The sequence below is a fragment of the Oxyura jamaicensis genome, chromosome 24 (genome assembly GCF_011077185.1).
Source record: "Oxyura jamaicensis isolate SHBP4307 breed ruddy duck chromosome 24, BPBGC_Ojam_1.0, whole genome shotgun sequence".
Lineage (NCBI taxonomy): Eukaryota > Metazoa > Chordata > Aves > Anseriformes > Anatidae > Oxyura > Oxyura jamaicensis.
The window spans coordinates 2,058,445-2,069,731 of NC_048916.1; the positions used below are offsets into that span (position 1 = coordinate 2,058,445).

The 11,287-nt window shown below is 57.3% G+C and overlaps 1 protein-coding gene across 1 annotated transcript in view; it reads right to left on the reverse strand.

Moving 5' to 3' along the window:
* Positions 1 to 2,037: 2,037 nt before the first annotated feature.
* ADAMTS8 (ADAM metallopeptidase with thrombospondin type 1 motif 8) overlaps positions 2,038 to 11,287 on the reverse strand; it is a 17,363-nt gene continuing 8,113 nt past the window's right edge. Inside the window, exons 2-9 of the mRNA XM_035346102.1 lie at positions 10,814 to 11,053; positions 10,498 to 10,630; positions 9,892 to 10,059; positions 9,417 to 9,715; positions 8,744 to 8,927; positions 8,304 to 8,476; positions 8,018 to 8,193; positions 2,038 to 6,078 (exon numbers count right to left, since the gene is read on the reverse strand). Coding sequence (XP_035201993.1) covers positions 5,346 to 6,078; positions 8,018 to 8,193; positions 8,304 to 8,476; positions 8,744 to 8,927; positions 9,417 to 9,715; positions 9,892 to 10,059; positions 10,498 to 10,630; positions 10,814 to 11,053 — 2,106 coding nt within the window. The 3' untranslated portion in view covers positions 2,038 to 5,345. The remainder of the gene's footprint in view (positions 6,079 to 8,017; positions 8,194 to 8,303; positions 8,477 to 8,743; positions 8,928 to 9,416; positions 9,716 to 9,891; positions 10,060 to 10,497; positions 10,631 to 10,813; positions 11,054 to 11,287) is intronic.

An 11,287-nucleotide genomic window follows, 5' to 3' on the forward strand; every position in this document is an offset into this window, starting at 1 on the left:
AGCCCCAAGGCATCAGCTGTCCTTGTCACGCAGGATCAGTCCCGGAGCTGGCACCCGAAAGGAAAGCAGTGGGAGGTCAGGGGAAGAGCCTGGAAATGAGCAGAGCCTGGGCGAGCGCTGCGGAGCAGGATGGGGAGGAGGGGACGTTGTGCCAAGGGCTGCAGCTGCGGGGGCATTGGGGCAGGATTTGGGGGTTTTGTCCTCTCTGGAGCTGGGATCCTGTCTTTGAGGTGTGCTGAATCGCAGCAGCCCCTCTGAAATGCTGTCAGGCAGCACCTTTGGGACTCAGGCAGCTTCCTTGGGCGACTGCGTATGAATTTATCGGGCATCCGCATGGAGAAAGAGATCTAGAAGAGCAGAGGGGCTGAAAGACCAGGATATATAGGCTGAGCTGAAAATAATGGCCTAAACCAGACATAATGGTCCTAGGACACACCAGGAAAGATGTTTCCGTCAGAAACGAGGATGGATTCATGGCTGGAGCGCCAGGTGCTGGCGTGACCTTGCTGGGACATGGTGGCCGCTTCTGCCCAGGGACAATAAATCCAGCCCCGCGCGGAGCCTCCTGCGGCACGAGGAGGGCACTGCCATGAGCCGGGCTGGCTAAATTCAGCAAAACAAGGCTGAAAGAGCATGCAGCTCCTGCCTGCTAACAGGGGGAGGAGAGGTTTAAACTGGGGAGAGAGGAAAGCAAAAGGAAAAAGGAAACCAAGGATCAGCATCAGCACAGGAGCTCGCGGGGAGCAGCTATCCAGGAGTAACTCGGGTTGGGGAACCCAGCCCTTGCAGGGACGAGGTTCAGGAACAGGAGCAAAACACCCGTTCAGCAGATACTTGTGATGTCTGTGCCTGTGGCGCAGAACCCCCTCCCCATCCTGCAACCTCTGAGCGGTGCCGGTTTTAAAGACGTCAGGGATGCCAGAGCCTGGCTTCTATCACCTCCTCGACAGCCGGGCTGTGTTTCTCCATCAATCACCATCCTGTTCAGAAACTCCCCTCCCCTGCTGCCCAAACAGCTCGTTTGTGCCATGCACCTCCAACATGACCCGGCAGGGTGCTGCACGCAACGAAGTGCCCTGCATCCACCCGGAGGAAGCCAGTGGGTACCGCACTGTGCCCAAAATGCTGCTGGATGTGGGGTGGAGCAGCGGCAGCTGGGCTGACCCTAATCATTTCCCCCAGTGAGGCCACAGAAGCGCGTCTCTGCCCACCAGTCCCCACTCTTTTTGGGTCACGGTGACCGGGAAGCTCCGATAAGTTTCATTTTCTGATGCCCCCATTCCTTTCTAACTTCGTAACACCCAAGTTGTAACAGTGCTCGGCTATGACTAATTAGGGGCTTTTTCCTACCCGTTAATATGCTGAAGCCCTTGGCATTGGAAATCCCAATTATTTGACCTGAAGCCAACGATGGCAACGAGACAAAAAGGAGGGGGACAAGACGGGGCAGGAGCTGGAGAACGGGACCCGGCTGTACGGGGGCCAAGGGAAGGCACCTGAAACGAGCGTCCCACACGGTTATAAATAGGGTGTCACGCGTCCTGTGCCCAGGGCTGTAGTGACACAGGGCCAGATATCGCTGCCCACACAGTCCAACAAAATAGCTGGAAGGTCTGCGCCGCCACGTGCCAGGTTTCAGCAACCCTGCGTGTCAGAGGACAGCACTGCACCTAGAGAAACAGCACCGAGGTCCCGCTGCAATATAAAAAGGGAAGGAGCCAGCAACCCTCCTGTTTGTAGCCCGAGGCTGTGTTTCCTCCCGGTAAGCAGCAGAATTGGCTGCGTGTACATAAGCGCAGAGAGGAGGTGGCTGCTTATAGCAGGCTGCAAAACAGAGGATGATTCGAACTTCTGGGGAAGCGTTCTTGCTCCCTGGGTTTTGTCAGCTCTGTCACATGATGTTTGGGTTCAGCATCTTCGAGCTGAATTGACTGTTTATTTAAAACGGAACAAGCTACTGGAAGGGGAGATTTAAATATTGCTTTTGGGACGGAGACAGAAAACATCCTGCGAAAAGCGTTAAAAAAAATACAAAAATGCGATTGGCAGGAAATCCTTTATTGAAGAGGTAAAGGCAGAGTCACAAACAGACTTGTTCTCAAAGTCAAAAACAAAGAAAAAAAGATAAAATCAGAAAACGATATTTTTTTTTTTTTCCCCTTGCAACCGAAGTCCCGAGCTCACTTCTGTCGGATTTGTTCCGCTTGCAAAGCTCGCCCTGATTTGTGCACGCCGGGGGAGCGAGCCCCCAGCCGCGTAACACGGCGGCCGCACGCGGAGCGAGACCTCCCCTCTCCGGCACCGCTGCGGGTTTCGGAGCGGGGACGTGGGAGCAGCATGATAAAACACAGACAGTCTTTTTTTTTTTTTCTTTTTTCTTCTCCTTTCCAGACAGCTACTGTACAAAACAAAAATTTATAATAAATACCTAACACGAGAGGCTCAGTACGTTGCTACAATCCTTCACTGAAGGGAAACATATATATACACACATATATCCTAATATATAACCTCTTTGACTTAATCAGCGTAAAGGCTACGTGTTTCTACGGGAAGGCAGGACGGGAACAGCACGTGCCAGACCCCACACCTCACCCAGACCCCACACCCCAGCCCCAGGCAGGGCCCCATCAGCATCCTGGCTGGAAAAGCGAGGAAAAGATCAAAACTGGGCATGTTTTGATCAAAACTGGGTGCGTTTTCTGCAAGGAGCCTCCTGCCCTTGCACGGATGTGCACCTTCAGCCATGTTCCTGCAGTTGCTCCTTTGACATCCCGGGGAGGTGCCAGGGGAAAAAGGGCACGGTGCGGGATTTGCCTGCAGCAGGGAGGGTTTTTTGCATAGAGGAAGCTCTGGCTAAGAGGCTGCACAGCTAATATAAGAAGCTGGAAGAGGCCCTTGGCGTGCAAGACTCCTGTGCAGGGCTGATAAATACGGACGTTTTCCTTGGCACTGTCTCAGGCTGAAATTTCTGACCCATCCTAAATGGATGCTGGTTACAACGCTGGAGAGGAAACACATGCTCGCCTTTGAGCTGAAGCCCTCTCAGATGCAAAGGGGAAAAGAAAATAACCCAGCAAGGCTACATGACTTTAGCATCCAGCTATTTGTTAGAGCGAGAGGCCTTAAATTCCTGGAGATTAATTAGCAGACAGAGAACATTGCCCGAAGGTAGGTCTGAACTGCAGCCCAAGCAGCTCTGCATCCAAACTCCACAGCTGGCCTTTGTTTTTTCTTTTCTAAAAAAGAGCCAAGCCAAAACCCTCAGCCCTCTGCTCCCTGGTTATACGCCCCTTGGCTTTGAGAGGGGTCAGCCACCAAAGGGGTGAACGTCCCCGCTTTCCGAACCTAGGTTAGGGGACAGGCTTCTGGCCAGCAGCTCAGCCCCTGGTCCCATCCTGCACGGTGGGCAGAGCACCAGGAAGGGTTTCACGCCAGCTTCGAGATGAACCCCCTGCTCCAAACCCAGAGATCCACATCGACTACGAAATCCTCAGCCCTCTCCCTGCTACCACAGAGCTTCAGCACAGCGTCACATCTCCACACCACAAATAACACCGGAGCCTCCTCGCAGACAAGGCAGGCTGTCTGCTTGCAAAGGGGGCAAAATGAATTCCTCCCAAAGGCACGCTTTGCAAGGTGGACCTGCCATTCGGTCACCTCCCAGCTGGTGAAAATATCTTATCACCCCCCAGCCCTTCTTGCAGAAGTGCCCTCTCGTTTTGCAGCAGTATTCCCGTGCTCAGAGCAGCTCCTGGACAAAAAGCAGCTCCACGAGGCAGCTTCGTTTTGCAGATGGGGAAAGACAGATGTAGTGAATCCAAGTCCTCCTGCTGCTGCCAGCCAGCAGGAGCAAAGCCGGGTGTTTTTGCTGCGGGGACGTGCCGCTCTCCTCAATCCAGGTTGGGGTTTCCAGCCCTTTTCTCCCGCTCCCCTCTGCCATGGGAAAAGGGCAGACGGGAGAGGCCATTCCCCCTGGGAATTCAAGGGGGAGAGGCATGCCTGGCCGTCCGCAGGGAAGCAGCAAGGGGCACAGAGAGAGGAGCCTCTGGATGCCGAGACACCCACTCACGGCGCGGTGTCCATGACAAAACATTTGCAGATTCCAGCCCAGCTCCCAAGGCAGCGGCTGCTGCCAACACATGTCCAGCGAGAGGCGACTGCTTCAAAAGGGGAAAGTTCAGCGTGTGAGCAGCATCTGCGCCGCGGCCAGACAGCGTCCGGGCTGGGAGAGGGGGCCCAGCCGGTCCCTGCTGGGCAGGAGGAGCTCCAGCCCTGTGAGGCTCCGTTTTAGACCTTCCAGTCCCAAATTAAGCAGGGTTGGAGCCAAACGCTGGATCTGAGCATCCTCATGCACCTCGGGCTCGGGAAATCAGGGTTGAGCGGTGGCACCGGTCGCTGCAGTGGGGTGGGAGAGGCTGGGTCTCACTTGGCACCTGCGGGTCCTGGGGATGCTTGGGAAGGGGGGGTTGCAGTGTTGGAGGTGATAAATCCAGCAGGAAGCGTGACGATCCCATAGCCTGACCTCCCACCTAACGCATGCCCTCAGCTGGGTCCTGCTGCAAGCCAGATGAGCAAATTATCTCTGCAACTAAAAGCACAGCTGATACCGTGAGCATGCAGCGCGCAGGGCCAAGGAAGACAAGAGAGGGGATGGTGGCACAGCCAAGTCGCCCTTCCAGAGGGGAATGGGGTACAGCAGTAGGCATTTCACAGCCAGAGCACTGCAGAAGCTTTAATTAATCCTTGTGGCAACCCTGCAAGTGGGATCGGGTGTAATTAAGCCTTGGTTTCAGAGCTGGGGAAATGGAGGCGTGGAGACGAGAATTCCTGGTGGGGCTGTGGCTCAAGGAACAACCGCGGGTGCTGGGGATGTTTGGAGGCAGAGGTTTGTCACCGCCTGGATTATAAATCCAGCAGAAGCTGCCACAACTGATTAGCCCAGCCCTCAGCTCATTCCCTCTTCCAGCCAAACGAGGGAGTTATCTCCAGCTGAAACCACAGCTGATAAAATGCTCCTTGTGCTCAGACACCCACGCTGCTGCACGGTGGGGACAGTGACCCGGCCCGACCCGCGCAGTGGCGCTTTTGGAAAGAAAACCCAAATTTATCACATCCTAGACCAGCACCACCCACCCCAGCCCTCCTTGACCCGCAGCCCCAGACAGCCAGAAAGGAAAAAAGAAGCGATTCCTCCCCTTTTTGCTGCCGTTATTCCCCCCTCTGAGGTAGATGCTGATGGGGGGGGATGAACCGCAGGGGTACAAGCAGCTACCGTCCTTGAGGGCATCTGTGTCCCTGTCCCCAGGGGTCAGGAGCATCACCCCATCCCGTCCTGTCCCCACTCAGCACTGCCGCAGCAGGCAGGCGGCGGTGGCCGGCGGCGGCCCCGGGGAGCTGCATTTCTCCGGGGCGATGATGGTGCCGGTGTAGTGGATGCAGGAGGCGTTGCGCGTCCGCACGCCCTCGCCGCATGTTTGGGAGCAGGGGGACCAGGGGCCCAGGCGCCAGAGCGGGCAGGGGACGTCGCCGCAGGGCTTGATGTCCTCAGGCTTGAGGGCTCGGTCGCAGGTGGAGGAAGGTTGGCCCTCAACGTCCCGGCAGTCCACCGTCCGCCTCTGCCAGCCCGAGCCGCAGGTCTTGGAGCACTCGGACCAGTCACCCAGGACCCACTGGGAGGTGAGCATCGGGCGGATGACGTTGGCCGACTTCTTCTCTTTGCCTTTCTGCTTGCTGAAGGGGACGTCCTTGGGGATGAAGAAGGTGTACTTGACCTTGGGTGGGAAGACCTCACTGGCGATGGTCAGCAGCTGGACGGTCAGCGGCTCGGGGAGCTGCCGGAAGCTCTGCAGCCTCTCCAAGGTCGTCATGGAGCCGCTGTACTTCAGGATGGTCCCCTTAACGAGGATGTCCTGCTCCATGGCCGAGATGGCAAAGTCGCCGTTCAGCAGGTACTTGCCCTCCAGGGTCCTCAGGGCCAGGTAGTTCCCGTCGTGACGGACCCCGCGGTGGCTGCGCTGCTTGATGTCAATGTTGGTGGCCCCGGCGGGGATAGTGACGATGTCGTTGTAGCCGTACCTGCGTGGGGCAAAGGGACATGGTTATTTTCCTGGGCCTGTCGAGAGGAGGCCCATGCAGGGGATAACATTTTCCAAGAGGGATCAGGGCTCTGAAGCCGTCTCTCCGTACCCCAGAGCGCTGCGGCCGTGCCAGATGTGCGCCAGGCTGGAAGAAATCCCTAAATAACATGCAAAAACGAGCAACACAATCAAACGAATTATCACAGTGATCAGCCTCGGGAGGAAATTCCAGTTGCTTTCATGCTGCCCTCACTCCCTTTCGTTTGAAATGGCCGCAGCATTTGGCACAAAAAGCCCAGATGTGCCCGGTGACTTTGTCACTGCTGAAGGCGCAGCGGGGCAGGGGAGAGGTGGGCGCATCGCAGGGAGGGTCTGGGGGCCAGACGTCGCTGCTGAAAACAGATCAGGAGCCAAACAGCCACCAGCACATCCATCGCAGGCTGCGGATGGCTTGGTGCGAACTGGAAAACCTTTCCTAGAAGGCAGCAAGAACCAGGGCAGCAAAAAACACCCGTGCCAGCGCCCGCTGTGCTGTAAGGCCAGCTGGCAGCCGTGCCAAAAGTGCCACCCTGTGCCACGGGGCCGGCAGGGGTCTCGTGTGCATTCCTCTGATTGATGCCGCGGTTGGTAATTACGGTCGGAGTATTTTGGAGCAAAGCCTTCGGGTCAAACCCTGCTCTCAGTCGCCCTGGCCTCCATAACCCTGATCTTAATGGGATCTCTTCTTGGCCGTAGCTACCACGCTAATCTCTCCTTAGTCAACCACAAACAATTCATAGGAGAATGGAAGCTCCATTCATCTGGCTCCCTGGAAGGAAACCATTTAGGAAATCTAATTTGACGGAGTGAGTCACCTCGCCACATGGAATGGGATGTGCTGGGCTTTTGTTGCTATCTGTTCAGCAAAGCCTCCGTGGGACACATGAACTCCGGCTCCTGACAAAGCATCTTGGGCGAGGGAAGCAGCTGCCTCGAAGCCCACGTCCTGGGACCAAACCTCACCCCAAGCCAGGGAGAGGTTGTTGAGCTATTTATATCCTGAATCAGCCCTCAAAATGTGCCTCGAACAGGCTCCCTGCACTGCGGAGGGATTATAGTTGTAAACTCCTCGGGGAGATGGCTTTATTCCCATGTGGGGTGTCAGCACCAGCTATGGTTTTAGGAAATAAGCTCCCCTTGCAGAGCGCTGCCCCAGAGGAAAGGCAGCGAAGCCCTGGAGTTTGGGGATGAGCTCAGCCTGAGTCTGCAGGTGGCTCCTTCAGTCCGCAGATGCAGTCCACAGCTGGGTGCAATGCTTTGGGTGCAGAAAGCAAAACGTCTCCACATTGCTTTGGAGGATTCCCAATATTCCTAGTCCAGCAACAGAACTGAAGGAAGGGGAATGATTTCCTAAACATCGCACTGTTTCCCAGCAGTGAGAAGCAGAAACAGGCCCACTCTGGTTTTGCTGCTTGGGAGCAAAACACGCCAAGCCCCAAATACCCAATTTACCCTTCTGAATCAGGGCAGCTTCCAGAGCCAGCACCGTAGGCCAGGTCCTGCAGAGCACCCCCTGTGCCATGCAGAGACACCCCAGAACCAGTGATGGGGACCAGGGGCAGGGGACCCAGACAGGAGCCTGGCCGTGGAAATGCTGCCTCTGCTCTTTGATAAGCCTGGACCTGGTCTCGTTTCCTCTGTGGCGAGCGTAGGAAGCGCTTACGCAGACGCTGGGCTTTTGTGAACATCTGCCCAGCGCTCCAGGGCTGGCTGCGAGGGACGGAGCGAGCAAAGCTCCCCGGCCAGATGTTGCCGGGTCAGGAGCTCTGCGGAGCGAGAGCAGCTTTTCCGATCGCAGCCTCGAGAGGAACAAACGCGTCTCTGCTCCCTTCCGACGGCCTGGCGCTGCTCTTTTCCCCCAGCCCCTCTCGGCGGACCTGCTCTTCCCTGAGCCTTACTTGGATCTGTTGAGCGAGCCGGATATTTTCCTGCAAGTCGAGCCATTGCCGCCGCAAACCCCGCATTTGTCCAGCTTCTTGGAGGACCCGATGACGTGATCGCAGCCGGCCTTGATGCACTGCCCGTGCACGCAGATGGAGAGGGTCTCTGGACCACACAGCGTCCCGTCGATCACCTGGGGAAGGGAGGGCGAGGAGGGGCAGTCAGGGCACGGCTGCCTGCAGGGATTTGCTCTGACTCAGGGTAGGGATGGGCGTTAGGAATTGCCATCACGGGACACCTTACTTTGGCCTCAAAGACTTTAAATTCGCTCCTCCCCCTGGCTCGGCAAAAGAGCTTGCAGCGGTCCCGGGGGGACACCCCGGCATACTTGGGGACCCACTCCAGCCGGTTCCCGTCCAGGTCGGTGAAGTTGTAGCTGTTGTACTTCTCGCACTGCTGCTCCCGAAAGCTCTTGCCTGGAAGGAAAGGCAAAAACATGACCTGAAAGCCCTGGGCTGGGGGGCAGGAACCGCCATCCTCCTCTGCCATCACAGAGACGCAGGAGATACCTGAGGATGGGGGGAGCACACGGAGGAGGGATGCTGCGTGCCTCCCACCCGGCCGCAGGGATCACAGCCCCCAGCAGACAGCTTTTGCCCAAAACTGCCTCCGATGGACTGCAGAGCAACCATGGGGTGCCCGAGAAACGGAGAGGGGAGTGGATGATCAGACGGTTGGCTTACCGTCCTGCGGGCACTCGTCGGTGTGACACGACTGGTAGCGGGTGCGCTGCCCCTCGCAGTACCTGCCGCCGTGCTGGGGCCGGGGCTGGTCGCAGTGGCGGTGGGAGAACTGCACGCCGCCGCCACACGTCCGTGAGCAGGGGCCCCAGGGGCTCCACGGGCCCCAGTCACCATCCACCACCGGCTGCAAGAGGCCACAAGGGGCTGAGAGGGTGGAAGAGGCACAAAAATTCCCCTCGTCCACCCCCAGCTCCTCTCCCTGTGCCGCTAAGCAGGGCCCTGGTCCAGCAAAGCACTTAAGCACATGCTTTGCGTGAAGTTGCTGCCGGCTTCCACGAGTCCACGCGCTGGAAATCTGCGCTTTGTTGGCTGGCTCAGATATCGCTGCTAATACCCCCCGGAAAATAAATAAATAAATAAACAAACCAGTTTAATCAGAGTTAATTGCAGAGCTGCTGGCTGCTCGCTCTGGTTAGGACCAGGCTGGTGAACGCGCAGCAGTGCGCATCTAACACAAGTTAGCAAAAAGCACAGTGCTGTTGGAGGAGATATCCAAAATATAAATGCAGCAAACCCCAACATGCTCCTGGAGGCTGCAGGATGGGGGTTTGGGAACCCTAGAAATCCACGTCCCAGCCCTTCAGCCCCACGTCCTCCCGAGCTGTGTCAGTACCTGGGGCTGGAGCGCGTCCTGGGGCAGGCAGGCACCATCCCAGCACTGCCCGCTGCCCTTGCAGGGGGTGCCGTCAGCCCAGGGCAGGCTGCCGTTCTTGGTGTGGCACAGCGGCTCCCCGGTGCCCGTCCTACACCACAGCTGAGCGCAGATGTCCTCCTCCGTGGTGTTGGGGCAGTGCTGGAAGTCCTTGCCGAAGATCTGCTGGCACTGCTGGTCCAGGCTGTAGAGGGCCCCTCGGCCGGGCAGCTCAGCAGGCAGGGAGAGGGCTTTGGCCGGGGCGTCGAGCAGGCAGTCGCCTGGAAGCAGCAAGGAGGTGCAAGAATTAGGCTGGAGATGCATCTGGACACCACGGGTGACACTGAGAAGGTGACCAGAGCTTCAGCCTGTGGTCTGAACGAGTGCCCTCCACCCCACACCCCTCCAGGGCTTGCAAAGAGCCCGAGAGATCAAGGGAAACGCTGCCGAGCCTTACCGTGCCCGCCGTCCAGGAACTCGGTGAGGTACATGGCGCTGCAGGGCGACCACGGCTGGCTCTTGTTCAGGTGGACAAAAAGCGGGGCCATCATGTGGTGCTTGCCGAGGGGCCCAAAGAGCCGCTCGCAGGTCTTGGAGTCGTCGTGGGGCATGCTGAGCACGTGGCCTGAGGAGCAGGGAGCAACTCTGTGAGTTACCTGCCGTTTCCTACGGCATCAAATGCTATGTGCTTCCATGAATCAGAAGCAATAAACAAAATGCTTGCATGCTGTAATGCAATGATGCATGAGATGTTGGGGAAAACAACCCAAATTAGCAGATCTCTAGGAGCAAAACAAGGGTGAGACGTTCCTAATCCCATGCTGTAGCTCATCACAGCTTAGTTACACCAGAAAAATGCACCCATTTCCACCAGCTCTGGCACCTGTACATATGTTTGCTCACATAAACCAGCCCCTGCTGGTGCATGAAGCCCCCCTTAGTGCCAGGGCAGACTTTGCAGCTGGTACCCAGAGTGGAGATGCCAGTGCTGGGCTGAAAACAATATAAAACACACACACAAAAAAAAAACAGAACAGCAAAACCACCGGAGGCCGTGCATTACCCAGTTCATGAGCCAGGGTGTAGGCTGCCTGCAGGCCCTCATCCTCGATCACCGAGCAGCTTTTGTTGCGGTCGCACATGGTGCCGATATCCGCCACCCCCAGCGTGTCGCAGCTCTGGTGCCCGCAGAAATCCTGTCAGAAGACAGCACCAAGAGGGTGAGGATGGCGAAACCCAAAACTCTGCGCCCACAAAGCAACAACCCCCAATCTGCTCGGCTCATCCCCACTGGGAGCTCCATCCCGTGCTGTCCTCTCCCTCCAGGACCACCTCGGTGCCTCAACTCCCCCCAGCCCGTTCCAGGGGTCCCAGCAGACCTGTCTGGTCAGCAGGATGGCGGTGTCATAGTGCTCGGGGTGCCGGTCGCTCACGGGATTGAACTGCTGCTGCCAGCTGCAGAAGTTGCGCAGGGTGAGGCCGCCGTTGTCGGACACCTCCGGCCCCGCCGCCTCGTCGTCCACCACCAGCACCTTCACCACCACCAGGTTGATGGCGTTCTTCAGGCTGGGGTGCTTGTAGATGCGGGCTGCCAGGGACATCAGGGTCAGGACGTGGTTCTGCAGGGAGGGAGAGGGACGGGAAAAGCCCTGGTGAAACCTTATTCGCAGGGGTGTGTGGTGTACCTCACATCTGCTTGGGGAGGCTCTTATTTTTGCTAGGAAATGAGAAATCAGACCCATTTATGAAGCCTACCACATCCCTATGGAGTCATGCAACCACCTGGGCTGGCAGACGAGGTGTTGCCTTCCCAGTACATGGTGCTGCCTTCCCAGTACATGGTGCTGCCTTCC